At 47.0% G+C, this 21,109-nt stretch overlaps 1 protein-coding gene across 3 annotated transcripts in view; it reads right to left on the reverse strand.

Moving 5' to 3' along the window:
- The window catches only part of Map6 (microtubule associated protein 6), a 65,620-nt gene that overhangs the window by 1,345 nt on the left and 43,166 nt on the right, over window positions 1-21,109 (reverse strand). The window contains exons 2-3 of one of the 3 annotated variants that reach the window (XM_004863216.4): window positions 13,754-13,967; window positions 11,544-11,740 (exon numbers count right to left, since the gene is read on the reverse strand). In XM_004863216.4, the coding sequence (XP_004863273.1) occupies window positions 11,544-11,740; window positions 13,754-13,967 (411 nt within the window). Of the gene's footprint in view, window positions 1-8,726; window positions 11,741-13,753; window positions 13,968-21,109 lie in introns of those variants that run through there. The other 2 variants (XM_013065019.3, XM_021243227.2) reach the window with 2 other exon arrangements.

The following is a 21,109-nucleotide window of genomic DNA, read 5'->3' on the forward strand; positions in this document are numbered from 1 at the left end:
AGCCCCAGGGTGATGATGGCAGTACTGCAGTTGGACTCAGAGTGGTCCAGCAGGCATTCTAGAGATCCATCCAGTTCACACCCCACCCAGGCCCCTACTTCTTCCTCCAGGATTTCTGGGCCCATCTTAGGAGCCCATCCCAGCTATCCACTCAGATGACCCCATAGGCCAAGCTGCCTTGTCTTTTTTCAGGGCCTTCCAAGGCTCCTTTCCCTCCTCGTACCCCATACCCATCGTTAAGGGCTGACTGCTGGGAAGGGCAAGGGGTCCATGGCATACCAAGAAAGGGGACAGTAGGACAGTAGGAATGTCTTTCTTCTCTCCTCCCCTGCAAGTATTTTATCACTGACATGCTTAGAATGATTAGCATATGGTGATAATAAAAACCAGTTCACCTTTTAACTAACTTTGTTCTTGCTTTTAAGTTCTCCATAGATAATGCACCCCATTTTAGCCAATACCACTCCCTCTGACCCCTACTGGTGGTAGGCAGCTGGCTGGGACTTCTCATTCAGGCAGTGACAAGGCCCCAGTCTTTTCCCTCCATCCCCACTTCCATTCCTTCCGCTGCCCTCAGACCTTCTCTCTCATGTCTTCATAGCTCCTGGGCTTATTTCCCTGTAGCCAAGAGCCCAGACCTCTTACCAGAGTCACCACAGGTGGCTCTGTGTGCCTCACTGCAGCCATCAACCCCATCCCCCAGCCCATCCACACTGTGGAGGGCATGTGACAAACACTGATGCCCAAGGGCAAACACTGCCACAGAGCCAGACCTAGACAGTCTGGCATGTTCCAGGTTAGTGCGCACTCCTGCCTCATGGGCTAGATTGAAAGTTGCCACTCAAGAATGGCATGCTTAGCCAGTGCCACCAACCCTTGTGAATCTAGGCACAGTCTGCCTCCAAATCGCTTCTCTTCCTACCTCATCTCAGCAACACAGCAGCCCTGTTGAAACACACAGGAAGGATTTTATTACATTTGTTAAATGAGAAACTGAGGTCCAGAGAGGGCAAGTGATGAGGAAAGTGAAGAGACTCACAGGGACGAGAGTCTGGGGACCACGCAGTCACCCCTATAGTGCCTGGCGCATAGCAAGTGCTCAGTATGACATAGTTCTTACTACTCTTGCATTTCAAGATGACAGTCTGGATATTGTGAGCTGTATTAGTATTTTACCAGCTCCTCTCAGGTTTTTAGAGGACTGTGTCTAACTAGCTTCTTAAAGCTGCTCCAATGAGGCTTCTACCAGATAACACTTTCTTAGAGCATTACATTTTAATTTCTCTGGGCCTGAAACTTGTCATCTTTTCATTAGGTGTAGTGATATTTACTCAGAATTTTATGATGCTTAGAGGGCAGGTACACAGCACACTTTGTATCCTGGTAGGATTAGGCAGTATTACAATTATCTTTCTATTTACTTAGAAGTAAAATTACACAAATTTGGATTATCTTTATTCACCATATCATCCCAATCTGAAGCTTTTTTACTCTACTTGGTATCTCGAGCCACCCAGGGACTCAGCAGCAGAGTACACAACGGCGCATGTGTTCTGACTGCCCAGTCCCAGGCAAGACCACGAGAAGCATGCAGAATCCAAAGAGCACACTGAAATGCCTCCTGTCATTGGTGGCTGGCCAGAGGGAAACAGTAAGAACTGAATTTTGAGTATAATCAAGTAGGAAAGCAATGAGATGTACCCTCTCAGCTTGTGAAGTGAGCTAGGTAGGGCACCTTGGGGGACTGACGAAGCCTGGAGGGAAAAAGAGGTGACCAGGACTGAACCTGCTCACAGGGGATTGGGCTGCAGAAGCTGCCCCTTGGCAGGTCATTAGTCAACAAGGGCAGCCCTATGTCCTGGCAGGAAACATGTTTCCCTGGATGTTTGCAGTATTGGCTCTCACACCATGCCCCAAATTTCTGTTTAATGAACACTCTCAATCAGATATGAGCTAAGGCCAAATTTGCATGGATAAATAACATCATATAGCTTTGGTTAGTAAACTTTTTTCCCTTAGTAGGCATCTTTAATCATAAGAAAATTTAAACAAAGATTTAAATTAATTAAGAATTAAGATTAGAAATAAGTTAATCAAACCCCAATATTAACTTTTTTGGTACTAACTTTAGGAAAAATCTGCTTGGACTTAGATTGAAAGTATCTGTAATGCTTTAGATAATTTGGTATATTAGACTATCTAACAGATTAGCTGTGTGATTCCATTAGAAAATGTATAATGGAATAATTAGATTTGGAACTTAGTTTTTTCTTATGTATTTTTTTCTTTTATAAAAATGTTTGCAAATACAATCAGAATATCAAATGATTAAGCTAAATCCCTCAGTAGGCCAGGTGTAGTGGTACACACCTGTAGTTCTGTATCCACAGTGCCCCACCCCTGGCCTTCACAGCTGCCCCTTACATCAGTTGTCCACTGGTTTTCAGCTGCCTCTAGCCTGGGCTCTTTGAGCACAAGGATTATGTCCACATTTTCTCTTTTTTTCCCTTTCTCCCTTTCTTTTTTCCTTGTCACTCTCTTGTTTCCTTCCTTCCACAAACATTTAATATATGTCTCGTGTGTGCCAGGCCATTGAATAAAACAGAGAACCAAAGAGCTCCAGCATATGGCTGGCACATAATAGGAGTTGACATCATAATGAAGAGTCTAAAAAATAATTCATACAAGACCAAATTCTAGCAACCATGCTTACACAACGCACATATTTCCTTAACTGCCTTAGCAACATTTTTGTTCTATATTAAGCCATCTCTTTAAAGTCATTTTTTGGTCCACCTAGATTATAACATCTCTTTAAGAGGACTATACATACAATAAACCATTGGTTCTCACAACAAATTGGCCCTGTAGACAGGGATTATTCTCATTTCCATTTTTTAGAAGTGGTAGCCAGGCTCAGAAAGGGGACATATCTTGCCTAAGGTCATATAAAGTGGGTGCGGCAGTGTCAGGACCTTAACTGATGTATTTGTTCCTCTGTACAGAGATACCACATTTTGGGTTCAGCTTGAGCTGACCCTAACCAGTTCTGGCTGCAGCCAATGACTTCTCTGGATCTCAGCTCAGAACCCCCAGTTACATCTCTCATCAACTTGTCCCTCTGGGACCCCCCCAACAACTGCCTAGCCAATCCTCCTCACCTTAGCCTTTGTAAATCTACTGCACAAGGCCCCCACGTTTATCTACTGGCACTCAAAAGACCCTGGAAAAAAGAGCACAGAAAACAGTGGCTTCTTGGCCCAAAAGTGCCATCCCCACTCACACTGGCAAGCCCTACCAGGTGTGGCTTGTCACCTTGGGACCAGTACTGGGACCACAGAGAGGAAAATGCTGTCACCACAAGGCTTAATTGGGGGGGGGGGGAGTGGTGAACCATGCTGATCAAACTCAGCATGTGAGGCCTTCATGTGACTCATTTTCCATACAATATTTAAAGTCGCCAGTGAGGGACAGAACATGGAGTCTGAATGTTTCTAATAGGAATCCTAGCATGGCCCAGGACTAAACAAAGAATGGGTTTTAGCATTACTCAAACATGGCTTCAAATCCTAACTCACCAGCAAGTTGTATGACCTTCTCAGTTAACCACTGAATTTTGATTTCTTATTGTTTTTTTTTTTTTTTTTGGTATGGGGGAATCAAACTCGGGTCCTTGAGCTTGCAAGGCAGGTGGCGGAACCACTGAGCTAAATCCCCGGCCCTGAATTTTGATTTCTTTATCTGCACAGGGCATGACACCTCCAGACTCTAACCTTATTGTGAGGAGGAAATGAGACTAAGTGTAAAAAGGCCAGATAAATATATGTTCTTTCCCTTCCCATAAGCTGGCCAACTCTGTATTAGATAAAAGCCGACGCAGAGACCTGGGACAAATTCCTAGTTCCCCCCCTCTCCACCACTCTGGGTCCTCTCTAGGTGCAGATGGCCTTCTGGAATTCTGGGAAGGGTTTGCACAAGGTGGGGGGGGGGCTATGTTTCTGCCCTGCTATTCATTTACTTATTATTTTACTTTTGTTGAATATCTTCTAGATTTGACCTGATAATAAAAACTAGATAAATTCCCAGTTGTATAAGAAATATTGTAAAAAGCATCCTTCATTGTGTTAACACCAAAAAGACAAAGCCAAAAGCAAGATTGATTGTCTCAAGAGGCTGCCAGGAATCTGATAATCCTGCTAATGACCCTTTTAAAAATGTAAAGTGCAGGACTAAGGCCGCCAGACAGAAACAGCTCAGTTCTAGTCTAACTCTGTGCTCCTGGGAACTTAAAAATCAATTTTTGTCCTCCCCCACACCTCCTCTTAAAGGATGGAATCTTGAGCAATTAATCAAAATTGTTTTCATGTGTCCAGAGGGGATCAACTCAAATGGACGTGTAATTGCAGAAATGGTATCTATACCAGGTGATTTATAGGTTGTGCTCAGAGAAGAAGAATGGGATGAGGAACTGGGGGAGAGGAGGAGGTAGCAAGAGCCATTTTGGATGCTCTTAATGCCAGCCCCTGGTGTGGCAGAGGGAGTGGATTTCCCTGTATAGCTCCAGCTACTGCACTGGGACCAGGGAGGCAAATAACTGGGATGTGGTGTTCAGCAGACAACTCATGAATTAAACTGTTGCCAAGGGTGTTCCATTTTCCAGTTCACCGAGGACTTTTTTTTTTTTTTGGTACCCGGGATCAAACTCAAGTCCTTGCGCTTTCGAGGTAGGTGGTGGAACCACTGAGCTAAATCCCCAGCCCACACAGGGGACTTTTGCTTGTACCCTCATCAACCCCTTTCAGCAGTCCAGGCAGTCAGAAACAGGTACTCCTTGCTGTTTCAACTCTTACTTCCTGAACTTAGGAATCAAACAGGTTTGGAGAATAATGGAGGCTAGTAGCATTACCTCTTTGAGGTTTAAAGCAATTGTGCTGTGTTGTATCTCAAAATTACCCCTCACATGAGCAGGGACAGTTATGAGGCAGAATAAACTCTTGTGGAGGCACCAGGGTGAGTGTGGAGGCACATGGTGAATATGATCATTCATTCACTCATTCATTATTCACTCAACAAACACTGCAGAAGACATTCTCTGTGGTAAGCATTGGGTCAGGAAGTAGAGATGGAAAGAAGGATGTGGCCCTCGCTCTGGAGGAGCATGGTCCATTGGGGTCACACACAAGCTGATGACACAGGACATGTGGTAAGTTCCACAATGAAGATACACACAGGGGCCATCTTACCCAGCCTGGGAGGTGCAGGAAAGGCTTCTTGGAGTGGTCCCCTGAGCAGAGTCTTGAAGGATGATTAGCCAGGTGAAAAGCAGGAGAAAGGCATTCTGGGCAGGTGGGACAGCGTGGGCAAGGCATGGAGGTGAGAAGCAGCATGGTGCACTGAGAGAACAACAAGCTTCTGCAGGCTGCAAGGAGCCCACTCATGGTTGGAAGCAGGGTGTGACATGGTTGGATTTGTGAGTCCAAAGATCCCTCCTGCAGTTTAAGCCAGTAGCAGTGCAGCAATTGATTTCTCTCAGCATCTGAAATTCCCTTGACCCCAGATAAGATGTTTGGGGGCATCTGTTGAGATAGTTCTGTACAATGCCAAGTTAACAAGTGATTGGGGGCCAATTATGTAGAGGACAAGTGACAGAAATTTCAGTTTCACTATTTGAAATGAAAAGCACAAAATGGCGGCCCCCGATCCAATGTTCCAGGTATTGGATGGCAATTTTATCTCAGTATCTCTAGTACCAAGTATATTTCTTATGAGTGAAAAATCTACTGGATCATTCTATAGTTAATAACCACACATTTCTGTCATCTGATCAGTTAACTAAGTGCCCAACAGAGAAACACTATGTATTTGGCTGAGAGGATCGGCCAGTTCAGTCCTAATGTTTGAGCGAGTGGTGTGTGAAGACCTGATCCAGTTCTTATTTTCCCTCAGTTTGTATCCAAATCCCTAGATTTGAACAGGGTGCAAGGTAAACCTGCTGGAGGGCATGCAATGGCCCCACCAGAGTGTGGTGCTGACAGGTTTGGGAGTAGTTTTCACTAAGTCCCACTTGTCTGAAGCCTGATTTCTCTCAGGCCACCTCATCTCCTTCGGGTGAGGGGAGACAGCTGGCCTGGAGCAGCAGGTGGGGCTCCAGGGCTTCCTCTCCCAACCTTGCCAGGCTGGCCAGCATCCTCTCCTCTTTGAGCTTTTCTAATCTGTTACCTGGGGCAAATACCTTCTCTACAGCATTAGTGGGGCCAGTGGAACAACACAGAAATGCTTTGTTAGCAATCAATATATATAAATTGGTAGACCATTATTCAGTCTGTGGACTCAGGATAATAGCTGGAATTCTTTAAAAGCCATCTTCTCTAAAATGCTTGTCTCAATCAACCTCGTGTATAACTAGTTCATAGGTAACCACTCATCTAGCAATGAGAAAGTGCACTCACTTGTTGCCAGTAGTCTAGAGTGGAGTAGGTATTACGAGGATGTCTGTTCAATGGCATTGGGGAGTGTTTGCATTTGCTTGAAATAGTGCCTCTCCGTCTCAGTGGCCTTGGCTGCTCTGACCACAGAGCTCTGCTTTAACTAACTGCAGATTGTCCACAGGCTACATCCTGACAGTTTTTCTACCTGGTCTTGGAAAATGTGAATTTTGCTAACACAATGACACGCTAAAGGTGTTTATAGCCTTTGTGAGACAGGATTCCACACTCCCCAAGTCTATGAGAAGCATGTCATAAATTTTTAAGCCCTGGTGAAAACAGAAAAAAAAAAAAGAGGAAAGAATTTCACTAAGAATACACAAATTCTCAGGGAGATATAAGACACATTTATAACTAATTTAGGAACACAATAACCTATTTTAAAACTAGATACTATACTCTTGTTTCTCTTCAGATGGAATAAATTTTTCGCCTTTTAAAACTAGATGCTGCCTGGTTTTAGTTCTGTTTGTTTGCTGTTTGAGGGGCAATATGAGCAATAGGGTTAAGATTTGGCTCCTGGGGCACTGGGCGGGGCAAGGAGCTCTGTAGAATCCAAAGTGTATGAGGCTGAGCTTGGCTCACAGGGCAGCTCAGGTAAAGCCAGGCAGGGTCCCCACCTTCCTGCCTTCTCTGTTGCCCTAGTCCAGTGGCGGCCAATGTATGGCACTCGTGCTGCAGCCAGCTGTTTGTTATCATTGAAAGCTCTAAAAGGTTCGCCATTACTGCCCTAGTCCATGTCTTGGTCCCTGTTTAGTCTCTCTTAATTGGTCAAAGAGAGCTGACTAAAATATTTTATGTATTTGTTTTATTTATTGAATAGTTTTTGTGTTTTCTGCTTATACAAAAGTAGACAGGTGGATGAAGTGTTTTCTATTCATCTAGAAAACAAACATATAGTAGTTTTTAAATATTACATTTGATGGACTCCTACCACTGTCCCCCAAAATCAGAAATTAGGGCCCCCCCATAGAATAAAAGCCTCCCCACCCCAACCTTTGCCAGGGCTCCTAGCCTGGAGCAGGAGGTCCTGTGGCCACTGCTGATGTGTGGGTGAGGGCGAGAAGCATGATGGCAGGAGCATGCGGGGCATGGGTACGGTCAGGGTGGGTGGAATGGAGACCACAGTCAGCAGCCGCCCATCATGTGGCACCAGGCCTTTCCACCACTCTCTACCTTTGACCTGCCCCCTCCCAAAAGAACTACTCTCCAGAACCTGAGCTCTCCTGGGGTGTTGCTCCTCCAAACCTTTTGCCTGTGCACATCCTCCTGCCTGGCATGCCTTGGCCACCTCTGTTAACCTGGTCAACACCTACCCATATGCTGAAGTCCTTCCTTATCCACAGAACCAGCTAGAATGGATTCCTCCTTCCTGCCTCACAGTGATTAGAGGTGGGATTTTAGTCATCTTGGTTTCCCAGCACAGTGCTGGGCAAACAATAGGTATCCATGCAACACATGTTGGAAAAATGAAGAATATAAAATCTTTTGATCCCAACTTTATCAGAAAGATAACAAAGTGGGCCAATTTGGCCTTATCTCTGAGGCTCTCCCACAGTTCCCCCACTTTTGCCTCTGCACATCTGCTTACTGGCCTGTAGCCCTGCATGCTCTACACAGCCACATCCCACCAACCTCCACAGCGCCCCCTGCAGGAAGCTTTCCACGACTCCGGTAGGAAGAAACCCGTCCACCTGAGCTTTCAGCCACTTGAGCTGCTGTGACCTTATCTAGGCCTCTTTTATGGCTGTTTTAGCAACCCCAACCCCCATGTTAGACACGCAGATGATCATAGGCCCCATAACCCACACAGCGAGCCAGCCCCTTCGGGAGGAACCTCCAAAACAACCGTGGACTCAATCAGCAAGTGAAGGCATCTCAGCCAGAACCAACGCTGCTGTGGGTCCCAGGGAGGGGGAGAGTCAGAGCCCAGCCTCCCAGCACAGCAAGGCAGGGCGGGGCACAGGCAGTCACTCATCCGGCGGCATGGGATCAAAACGTTACACTACCTTGTTGGCCAGTGTGACTCCCGGTGCATCTTCGCCTTTCCCAACACTTAGCTCTGACTGCTTGCAATTAGTATCTGAGAGGCAATCTAAAAGAGTCAAGCTGCATTACGGAGAACCCCAGGAAAACTGCAGGGCACAGCTCATCTTGTGGAGAGCAGCTCAAATGCCAAAGGTTGGTTCCTTCACCTACTCAGCTGGGCCTCACCAAGGAAATAAGATCAAGAAAGTGGTGTTCGTCTTTAGCATTTATTTATAATTGGAAAAAAACTGTTTGTTTGTTTGTTTTCTGAGCAAGCACAGACCACAAGCACGTCACAATCAATTGGCTATACATGAATATGTTTGTCATTCTCTTACTAACAGCAGGAATGAAATAGCACCAAGAGAGGTGTGCGCTACATGTTACAATAGACAATCTGTGGTATGCAACGAAACCCAGGCCACAAAATTGTGATTAGACACTTTCTGTCTGCCTCAGTGAGGCCCAGCCATATGGGCAGGATGGGGGCCCAGGCAGAGAACAGGAAGCTGGGGGAAGCCAGGGCACAGCTTTGGGGGAATCTTTGCAGGCAGGCCAAGCAGACAATGGGAAAGTCTCCATCCTGTCCCTCTTGCCAGGAGAGTACAGAGAATTACAGGGCAATGTACAGAAGGGGCGGGACAGGCATTGAAGCCTGGTCACCTTGAGAAAGGCAGGGCCAAGCACTGCTTAAGGAACCAAGGTCAGTCTCATTCTGTCTGCTTGGTATGCAGAACAAGACTGGCTGAGTTATATTTGTAAACAGTAGAAATCAAAGGAAATTTCTGGTTAGTGAACTGACACATTCAAGAGTCAAAGTGAACTGCAAAGAAGAGTTTTTCTGAGGTGGATGTGTGAAAAAGAAGGGAGAACTGACAGGATGAATAAGACATCGTACAGATCATCTACAAGCTTAAACAAAGCAGGATAAGAAATCCAGTCTCTGAGGCTGTAAAGTGGGTGGGAAACATATGGGGCTTTAGGAAACTATAATAGACAATACCAGCTCGACTCCGTCACGGTGCACATGGGATTGTCATATGCATCCTTCTGGCTGTGTTTCTGTGGGGACATATTTATTTATACTGCCCACCAAGTCTAGCACAGTGCCTGGCATAAGGCATTCAATACATGGATGCTGGCTGGATGATCCCATTGTAAACTCTGACTTACTTGGTCTGCAAAACATGATAATTCTATGGAGAAATTCAAGTTTTGGCTGACATCAACACGTTTGACTAATCCTGAATTTTGAGAGAATGATTATACACTGGCAAATTCTTTGGATGTAGTTCAGTCATGTTGATAGAGTTTTCTGGTAAATGCTAAGATTAGCTAACAATTAGAAACAGTACTGAGATCTATGCTAGGTGTTTCCAGATAGGGATTCAAAATTTGTCATTTATGAGCACCGAGACCTGCTAACACTTTCCACCTTCTTCAGCCGCGTCCTTCCTCTTAGCCTGTTTGCTTAGATGGAAAGGAAGGAGGCATTGAGCCTGGTCATGCCCTTCGTTGTTAGTCTTCCTGTTCTGTTAAAACCTGTGTGGCACATACTGAGTTAATTTGCAAAGACTTCTCAACCAGCCACAAAGTGACAAAACAAATTAGCATAAATTGACACTGCTGCCTGGACAGTGAGAATGAGAGAGCTTGTGGAGCTCTGCCTCCTTCAAACCAGAAGGGCCTGAAGGGACCTCTGAGGTAGGGAACTGAGGCCCTCAGTCTTCACCACTTTTATGATAAAAGAAAGCAAGCCTGAGCAGAGGCTGGACTTCATACAACAGCTCAGCCATTCAGAATGCTGGAGGAGATAAGGACTTCAAGGACAGGCAAAACAAAGCGTGCTGAGCAATCTACACCTCACCTTTGAAAATTTGACATTTTTGATAGACATTTTGTGCTCCCTCACAAACACTGGGGATCTTTTCACAACAACTCCTTGACTAATTCCTATATAACACAACTGTAGCACAGCTAAGGTGGCACTTGCCTCCCCTGGGGCGTTTTGGCCACACAGATGCACAACAAAGAATACATTGAGAACTGCTGTTATTTGTCAATGAAGTAAAAAAGCTTGCTAGTCACTTTGCAGGGCCCTCTCTCACCTGTAGCTATGTCACAGAGACACTGACCTGGAGCCTAGCACCACTGGCCTCTCAGTGAGGCAGAGCATCGCCACACTTGCCATTACATCTCTGTCCTACCTTGGCTTCTCAAGAATGGAAAGTCACACTAAGTACCCTATCTCTACACTGTGACTTTTCCTCCTCAGACAACATGCTGAGGGTAGACAGAGGAGCACAGTCTCCAGGCTGGGACCACCCTCTGACATCTGTAATACCTAAATCACCTACCCTTTCACCACCCTGGCCTGTTCTCAGTCACCAGTGGCTTATCTGTTACTTGGTATACAATTTAAAGCCCATTGATAGGAAACAAAACACAGACACACACTTCTAGTAGAAGATTCTAAGATTACTTAAAAGTTAACAGATACAAGTACATTTTGTTGACATTAAGGCCAAAGTTGTTTTTTCTTTTAATATTTCCACAAAGGTTGTCAACTGCTGAAGCCCACGCTAAGCTTCCACAGCACATATTCATCCTCTGAACTTTGGGAAAGAATGTTTACCTAAAGCTCAAAATCAAAAAGGAACACAACCTTGGGAGGAGCAGGGGAGAAGACCCTACAGTAGAGACTTCCAGGCTCTACCAGGAGGTGCGCTTGGCACCAGCTGGGGCCTACCAGGGAGGGCACAGCCAGCAGGGGATGCTTCCTGGTGTCCCAGGGGCCCTGCAGCTGGAGCTGGGCCACCGTCAGGAGGAGGCAAGCCACTCAGTCTGTATCCTGAATCTCAGGATTTGTCCACCAAAAGAAACCAAACCGAAGAGCTCCTGGAACACTCAGGACCAAGGCAGAGGGAAAGTCTCTAATAATTTTGTGGCCTTTTTTTGTTTGTGGTTAGGAGAGAGAGAGAGAGAGAGAGAGAGAGAGAGAGAGAGAGATAAAAGTGCAGTGACATTTACTCTTTAGCCTCAGCCAGTTTATTGTTCATCTCTTTACTTTGCTCCTTGTCATCAGGTTTGGTGGCACTGGGGCCCTCTGTGCTCTTTTTCTTGGCAGCCTGGCCCGACACCACCTGCTTGTCTTTGGCCTTCCTCGGGGGCTTATGGGTCGCTGAGGTCTTTTTTGGTTTGGAACTCTGAACACTAGGTTTCTCCACCTGCACGGAGAGACAGACAGATAGACCAAAAATACAGAAACACAAAAGGGAGGAAGGGGAGAGAGGATTTAGAGAAAGGACATTACAGTGTTAATGGAAGAGTAACAGCAGTGATGCAGATTGACACCGATGGGGTACAGTGTGGAAAGTATTTTCAGGGACATTTGGGCACCTGTGTTCTCCTGTCTGAACTCCCATTTAGTCTTTTGGACAACATTCTTTACTACTGCCACACAGGCCCTCTGCCCTGTCTGCCCTTCCCCCTGGACCACCCCAGTGGCAAGCTCCATCACTATTCTGCAGTACCTGCTGTTCCCTCTGGGAAGATTACACCTCATCACTTCCCTCAGCTCATGCATAGGTTACGATTTGCTGTAGTCAATGAAATGGAAGAAGGGACATGGGTCACCTCCAGCCCCAAGATTCATGAGTCAGCCTGTGCTTCCCTTGTTCTCTCTCTTCTGCCCCAAAGGGACATGTCCTGGCTGCAGGCAACAAAGGGCAGAGCTGTGCACAGGTGCACAGGTGTTCCTGGGAGATGACTCTGGTTGATGCCAGATGGCTTACTGCTGCCCCCAGCCAGCCTCTCCGTTTCTGTCTCTGGGATAGTGAACACATATGGAGAAGAGTCCTCTCTGAGATGCTCTGGGCCTGCACCTCTCAACCTCAGTTGGCCACAGGCACTGCCAACCAGGCAGGCCTGGGTGGCTGCCTTGCTGTTCCCCAGAGCAGCTATTCCAAGCCCTCTCCATTTCCTCAGGCTCCCTCCTCAGCTCTGCCTCCCCATCCTGAGAAGATAGCCCTGCCTTCTCCTTCTCAGAGAACTCTGGAGCCCTTGGACATGAAGCTGTGATATGCCACCCCTTCCACCCATCTCTAGATTTAATTTCCCCAATCTTTTTTCCTTTTCCCCCTGGAATCTTAATGCCAAGCCTATGTCCTGGGTCCCACCTTAGCTGTAGATGGACAGAACTGACATTGGACTTTCTCCCTTGTGCCATTCACTAAGGTAAAATAAGGTAACCAGTCATCCTGGTTTGCCTAGAACAGAGATGTTTTCTGGAACATGGAGCTTTCTGTGCTAAAACTTGAAGCAACCCAGGCAAACTGGGTCAGGTGGTTACCTTAGCTGCAAATGGGTTATGGCCTCATAGGAAACTCCACTTGAGAGCCAGGCTTTAGGGCAAAAGCACAGAAAAGGTCATCTAAGTTCTGGAGATATTTAGACTCTCAGGCATTTTCTACTATTACACATAGGACAGATAATATGTGCCTGATTCTTCATGGCCTGGCATCATAGAATAAGCTAGGCTCCTTGGGGGTATGATTCTGGCGTCACTGGCTCTATCTCCAACATGCTTCTCCTGCTCATGAACTCATACTGAAATGCAAATAAGGCAGGGCAGTGTTATTATGACTAAGCCCCTGAATCCACTTTCACAAACTGTCTACTTGAGTAACAAATGACTGGGAATACACCTTGCAGCTGATGGGACAGGTGTGTTGTGACAGGCTTGAGCCTTGCTGGCAGATGATGTTTATCTAGGAAGAATGAGTGAAAGTGAATGCCTTGTAGGGACTGAGGAGATGGGTGGGGTAGGGTGCAGTGGGTGGAGGAGGGAGCAGGCCAGGCCCAGTGGGAAGCAAATCAGGCAAGGGGACTTGCAACCCCCCTCCAGCCCTTCAGAGGCAGAAGCACAGCTATTTTAAGACAAGGGGATTTAGGGATCAGGTGAAGTTTTCTGCTATTCTTCTTCTGGATTCCTCAAATGCAAGAGCTAGTTCTTTGGAAATTTGCCAGCCCTCAAAAGCTGTCTTTATTTGAGCTAATGTTCCTAACACTTCTTTTGAATTTAACAAAGATCCCTCTGGAAGATGTCCCTGGATCTCAGGCTCAGTGTGCTGAAGTGGAAAGGAGCCCCTGGAGACTTGTCACAGGGGCCCAGCTCCCATGGTCTGCTGATCACCCTCCATCTAGGCTGTGCTAAGGGGTCCCCACAAGATCCATCTCACCTTTGGAGGTTCCTTGAAAGGTTCACTATAGAGGCTGCGTATTCTTCTGCGGTCAATGACCTTATTATCAGCTGCAGTTGGCTTACTGGCCTCCCCTTTGAACTGGGCGCTGTAGCTGGTCTCATGAACCATCTTGTCATCTGGGGGCTTGTACTGGGGCTTGGCTTTTATTGGTTTCACAGGCTTGATGTCCGTCCATGCTCTGAATTCATTCCTGTTAGTTAGAGAGAGAAAAAATTATCTGAAACGGTGGTATTCCTAACTCTGGGGTGCACACACAGCAAGCTCACCATCAGTGTTTGTGACATTGATTGATGTAAGGCTAGGGAGTTAGTGCCACTCTCATCACACAAGTGACAGTTCTCCCTCTTGCAAAGTGGACCCTGGTTATGCCAATAGCAGTAGAGCCTTGGAGAAAGTGTTTGGGCTCCCTCCCAGCTCTATACCTTATAATCATGGAGAGGCCATTCTCATCGCCAGGCTTCATTTTTCCCATCTCTAAAAAGAGGCTTAAAAACCCAGCCAAGCCTGGGCTGGGGATTTAGCTCAGTGGTTCGGCTGCCTGCCTCTCAAGCACAAGGTCCCAAGTTCAATCCCCAGTACCAAAAAAAAAGAAAAATTCTAGTTGCAAAACCCAGCCAAGCTGGTCATTCATGAGTTCAATAAAGATTAGATGGTTCCTGCATGCAAGGATAAAGAGTTGTGAAAGTGGATAGGATAACATACCTGGTCACTGCCAGGTATATTGTGGCCTATCAATAAATGTCAATTCCTTTTCCCATTTTTCACAGTGAAGAAACTTTATTCTCAAGGCTAATTCTTCCCTTTGAGTAGCACAGGACTTACTTCTTATAGTGCAAGAACAACCTAATCACTTTAGGTGAAAGTCCTTGTCAGATGTCTAAATGTTTACAAACCTTAAGTAAGCAACATGTATTGAGCATCGCTTGGTACCACAACCAGAACTTGTGTTGGGGTACTTGCGTGTAGGAGAGTCTTCACATACTTTGGTGTGAATCAACCCTGCTCTGGTGCTTTTTTTGAGTCTTGTGTGTCGGTTTTCCTGTTCACAGCAATCTCTCTCCTGGTTTCTAATCAGCTGTTTCCAATCTGTCATAGGGCTGAAGAGTAGATGGCCAACAATGTTCAAAACAGGGCAAAATAAGTGTACTTGTTGCTGGAGGCCTAAAGGGCCTGTCCTGTTTAAACAAATGAGATTCAAAAACAAAAGCCCGAGGGGCTGAACATTTAGCTCAGTGGTTTTGCCGCCTGCCTCACAAGTGCAAGGTCCTGAGTTCGATCCCTGAGATAAAAAAAAAACACAAAACCCTGGGGCTCCCAAGGCCTTGGTCAGATCTGCTGTCCTCTGGTACCATGAAAAGCTATGCTATGAAAGGAGGAATTAGTGCAGGGGTCTCTGTGGAGTCAGATTCTTTGATCACCCAGGTCACCTTTACTAGCTCTTTCCTTCAGGGCTTAGCAATGAGGGCCACACACAAAGGGTAGAAAGAGTGTGGACTACATGGAGCCATGGTGTCTAAGTCGAGCACTATCTCTGGCTAGTGAGGAGCCTGTTTCCTTATGTGTATAATAAAACAGTTATGCTAGACAAGGTCCTTACTATGTCCTTCTAACTCCAGTGTACTCTTAGCTGACAAAGCCAGTTTGGTAAACTGAGCCACTTGATGGTCATTTGATCTCCTTCTCTCTAGATTTTTCTGGAGAGATTGGCTCCCATGTGGAGAGAGAGACCACATCTCTAAGAAACCCTCCCTAAGCTTCAAGCCCACCTGTCCAGGGCAGCCTGATTCTCCACGTAGATGCCACCAACACCTCCAACTCATTGTCCTTGGACCGAAGGCACAAATCTTCTCTGCCAGCTTGTCTCCTAGATTCTCTGCTTGTTTGGGTTAACCCATCCATTCATTCACAAACTGTTTCTTGAGTGTTTGGGGTCTTCCTGACAGAACACTGAGCACCTTGGTGCATGTAGGACCCTGAGCTCCGGGTGCGGGAAGCAGAGGGATCTGGATCACTCCAGGGCAAAATGGGGAGAACTATGAAGGAGGAGGGAGAGGGAAACACAGAAGAGGAGCTTCTATCCCAGCTTGGTTTCTGGAGTGGTCAGAATGGCTGACAGGGAGTTGGCTAGAGAAGGGGGAGTGGGAAGAGGGCTCCAGGCAGATTGAGAAGCACATCCAGAGGGTTCCAAGAGCATGGCCCCAGGGAACCTTCAGGCAATGCAGGTGACTGAGTTCTCGTTTGCTGGGGAAGGGCACAGACAGATCCTGGAGGTCCTGCTGGCCATCCTAAAGGGATGGTCTGCCCTGTAACACAAAGTTGCCAGATGATTTCAAGCCAAGGGTGAGTGTGGCCAGATTTGTTTTTGTCAGAGAATTCTGGCAGTGATGTGAATGTTGGCCAGTAGGGAGAGTAGAATAGGGAGGCCAAGCCAGGGAGGAAAGTGGAGGCCTGAACCAGGTGAGTGGCAGAGGCGATGGAACAGAGGGCACTGAGCCAAAAGGGCAAATGGGTTTGAGGTTTGGGAATAGGGGCTGGGGGGAATCTAGGGGCACTCTAGGACTTTGGTTTTGGGTGACAGTGCTGCCCAGTGAGATGAGAAAACTAGAGGAGAATGCGGCATGGAATGAGGTTTGAGACTCCCCTCCCCTTCTGTTAACAGCACCCCACTCACCTGGGGAGTCAAGGCTGCCTTTGGATCCTTTCCTCACTTCTCCTCCTCCCTTCTCTACCTTCTTTAGTTTCAATTGGTTATGATGACTTGACTTCAGAATCATAGTGGCTCTATACTCAGGTTTAGGGCTGGCCCAGGGTAATCTGGGGATCTGGGCCTGGACTTTCTGCAAAGCCAGGGAGGCCCTATATCAGATTGAACTAAGGAACACCTGAGCTTCTCTAGCCCCAAGAATCTTGACCAAGAGTGATATGGGACCCACTCTTGGGTTAGCCATGCCCAGTCTGAGCTCCTCTTGCCAGTTCACGGTCCCCTATACTGTGTCCACCTTCCTGCATAACCATCTTTCTGCCTTCCCTATTGTGGTTCCAGAGTGGAAGCCCAGCCTATTAGATGGGCTCCTATGTCTGGACCTGGACCTCTCCATGCCAAACCAGTACCAGCCTGGGTCCTAAGCAGACAATGGCAGCAACCTGGATTCTCTGCTTCTGCCCTGCCTGTGTCCAGAACTAGGACTGGCGTAGGAATATTCTGTCCTTAAGCGCTGTTTCTGGGTCATCTCTCCAAGGCCTTCTCTGCAGCCTCCTGCACCTCTGCAGCCTCCCTTGGGGCTGGCAAGTATCTCACTTGTGAGCACCATCCTTGGGATGTGTCCTTGTGGGGAAACTTGGTTCTCCTGCTCCGACCTCAAACAACATTGGTACATCACATGAGAACTTATTAATGCATTCCACCATAGGTCCACTGTTAAATGGGCTCCTACACCTGGGTCTGGACCTCCCAATGCCAAATCAGTGACAGCCTAGCTCTCAAGAAGACAATGGTAGCAACTTGCATTCTCTGTTTAAGCTTCAATTCCATATTTTAAAACTTTCTTTGAACCCTCCTCAAAACCTCCTCCATTCAAATGCAACAATGAATCATACATTGAGTATTGTACTTTAGTAAGGAGAGAGTTTTTTGATTTGATAGTCTCCATATCCCTCACAACAACTTTGAAAAGGAGGTAGTATCAGGCTCTTTTATAAAGGAGACAACCAAAGCTCAGAGACATTAAATTAAGCACTCTACTTTTTGCAGCAAGTAGTAGAGATAGGGTGGGAGCACAGTCAGTCTGGTTGCACTACCCACATCCTTCCCATGGTGCTTCCGCAGTGTGTAGAGTCATAGCATGCCCACTTACTGGCCATCCTGGAAGCGCTTGTGCAGCACAGTCGTCTGGCCTGCTTTCTGCAAAGCTTGAGAGGCCCTATATCAGATTGAACTAAGGAACACCTGAGCTTCTCTAGCCCCAAGAATCTTGACCAAGAGTGATATGGGACCCACTCTTGGGTTAGCCATGCCCAGACTGAGCTCCTCTTGCCAGTTCATGATCCCCTGTACCATGGTCCACTTTCCTGTATAACCATCTTTCTGCCTGATCATTCATCTGGTCGTTTGGCATTTGTCGAACACTACCTATGGGAGTGGCTTATGTCTCACAGGGATGAGTAAGCCATGGGGGAGGTTTCTATCATTTTAGTGAGTCAGGACCTGTCCATGTGTGATCCCAAGAAAGGGCAGAATGAAGCAAATGGAACAGAGTTCAGAGGGAAAGAGGGAAAAGAATGCTTTTTCCTGAAGGGAGGTGAAGATTGGGGGAAAAAGGCATTGAAGAATAAGGGTAGAGAAGCAGCTGCAGGGAATTCACACTTTGCTGAGGCAGGATGGCTGCTTGGGTGCAGGAGATAGAGTCTTGTACAAGGATGGGTAGGCACTGGGGCCAGGCCCTGTGGAGCCCCAAATGGCACGTGAAGATGCACATAGCAGGCCTGGGGAGCTGCTGAGCATTTCTAAGAAAGTCAGGAGTTTTTCTACGAATGGTGTCCTCCTCCTATTGCATTACCCCAATTTTAATGGTTCTTTAAGGCCTGGCTCAGGTTTTCCTCTTCCGGTAACCCCTCCTGGATTACTCAGCCTAAAGTTTCCCACCTCTTGGCTCTTGGCCCATTGACTAAACTGGCCACCTTTGTAGCTACTATGTGGTTTCGTATCATTCTTCAATTCTTTCATGAATTCAGAACAGAATCCTACTTTTGAGTCCAATCATACTTGCATGGTTTGGGGGGAGGTCCAGTAACTTATTCCAAGTCAAACTGCTGTTAGGGGTAGAGTTGGGCCAGGATCCCCATCCCTGCCTATCTTGCTAGTGCTCATCCCATGCCCCAGGCTGCCACTCAGCCTTTCTTACATTCTGTCCAGGACTTAAGGGCTTGGCATTCAGTGGACTGTCAATGGAAGTAGCTAGTATTTGCTTTTATTTCTGGTCAGCTCATGTCACCTCTCCTGAGCCCTTCCTTTCCCACCTCAGATGGGGTACGTATTCCCTCTTGGGTAGCATAGGAATGCTTCACTCTGAAGCCCTTGACCTTTCCACTATCCAACGGCTGGGAGTGGATGTGTAGCCGAAGTTCGCCTTGGTGTTCTTCTGGTTCATGGCTATTTCTGGTGCATGGCAACAATCACAAGAATTTCCTTTCAGAATTTGCTTTCAGCCAGTCTAGATGTCTAGATGTCCCACAGTGAGGCTCGGGGCATACCAGAGTGCCCCTCATCTGCAGGCTGTAGCCCTGGCATCTCAGAGAATGTTCCTTATGTCACAGCTTCCTGTATCAAAATGTGAGAAAAATCACAGGGACACAGTGGTCTCCACCTGCACCACTAAAGGCTACTGTCCCCTCCACATAGATCCAGTAATGGATTCCATCCATCATTTGTAACTTGATGTGTGACTTATCTCCTACACAATCCCAGGAGGAGCAGAGGAGGGCTCCCCAGTGGGTGGGCAAACTGCAGACAAGTGGACTCAATCACTATATTTAAATCACTCTTCTGTGGCTCATTTGTATTGGGAAAATCTATGCAAAGTAGGCTGGGCCAGCCCCCAACCCCTTACCAAGGAAAGCAGAGCCAGGCCTGGCCTAAGCCTCATGGAGACTTGTTGGCAAGCTTTCTGGGCTGCTAAAGTAGATCTTTGAGGTCTTGATGACCAGGCAAAGTTTTCAAAGGACTTGACAGACACTTTATCTTCAACTCCTCATGTCTAGCCCTCTGCCCCTGCCTCTTCTGGGACCCCAACTTCCTCTGCCTGACGAGGATAGCACAATCACAGCATTGGATTCCTGATCTCCCTTCCTTACTTCTGACTCATCTGGCACATGCCAGGGCCTAGGATCTAAGATTGCTCACTCCCAAGGTATGGCAGTAGGCCTCAGTCTCCTCCATCTCAGTATGCACCTGCTGCTGCTCCCCACTGCAGCACTCCAACAGCCTCTGGTTTCTACAGCATGAAGTCCAAGCTAGGCCCTGTGTTTCACATGCTGTGGCTCCTCAGGATGACATGCGCCTCTTTGCAGCCTTCTGTCTCTCCGTCAGTCATTTAGTGGGCACTGTCTGTGTGCCAGACACTGTGCAGAGCCTGGTCTTAGGCCATCCTCACACCAGCCCTTCGCGATGGATGTTGTCACTTGTTTTGCTGGTGAGCACACTGCACCCTGCTTCCCTCTCCTATGGCTGATTTGGCCCACACTTTTCTCCACTCTCCAACTACCAAAACACAGTGCGGTCTTCCTCCATGCTCTCCCTGGGGGCCTCTGCAGTCCCACCACAGAGTTAGGCATCTTTCTCTGGCCTGCATCTCTGAGGTGCTTACCATGCTCCAACTCCCAGCAGGCCACCTGAGTCAAGGTTCCCTTCTCTCCCACTCCTGCCATTTCGGAGGGTAAAGACTGTCCTTTACTCACAGCAGTACACGTGTTTCTGTGTAATTCTGCTTCACTATTTCTCATAAATATCAGCTCTTTTCTAATTAGAAATGAAAGAACAGCCTCCATTCTGGGTTTTTTTGTTGTTGTTGTTTGTTTTTTTGTACTGGGATTGCACTCGGGACCTTGCACTTACGAGGCAGGCAGGGGAACCACTGAGCTAAATCCCAAGCCCTCCATTCTGTTCTTTGACAGCTCTTTATGCCCTGTGTAACCCTTGCAGTGCTGGGACAGTGCTGTAGCCTCTATCTCCCCTGTGACCTGCTGAACAGGAAGCTGCTGGGCTGCCCTGGAGGAGGGGGCATAAAACATCTGGCGTCTGTACCATTTCTCCCAAATCCCCAAACTTGGTACTTCTGCCTTAGAAGGAGCTCAATGCCTCTCCCTTTGTATGTGGCTGGCATTGGTGACTCACTTCTAGCAAACAGAATATGGTGTGAATGGTGTCACATAACTTCTGAGAGAGGACATTAAAGGCTCTACATCCTCATTCTTGTTCTCCTTGGGGTCAATCTCTTAGTTGACAGCAAACTACCATGTCACAAGGACAATCAAGCAGCCCCCAAGAATGGGCCACTTTAGGAGATGCTGAGGCCTACTATCGAGCCTTGGGCATGAGCAGTCACAGAGCCTACACCCAGGCAAGTCTTCACATGACTTCACAGGAGACCCTGAGCCAGAACCACCCAGCTAAGCCATTCTGGACCTCTGACACCCCCTCAAAACTGTATGAGATGATAGATAAATACTAAATTTTAGAATAATTCATTACACAGCAGTAGATTCTAATATAGACCAATCCTAGTCCAAAATTATTCATTCCATCAAAAGGTGTTTAAAACATGTCTATAATCCCAA

Source organism: Heterocephalus glaber, unplaced genomic scaffold (assembly GCF_053883595.1).
Source record: "Heterocephalus glaber isolate CG9 unplaced genomic scaffold, H.glaber_assembly_v1.0 deba00001428, whole genome shotgun sequence".
NCBI classification, from domain to species: domain Eukaryota; kingdom Metazoa; phylum Chordata; class Mammalia; order Rodentia; family Bathyergidae; genus Heterocephalus; species Heterocephalus glaber.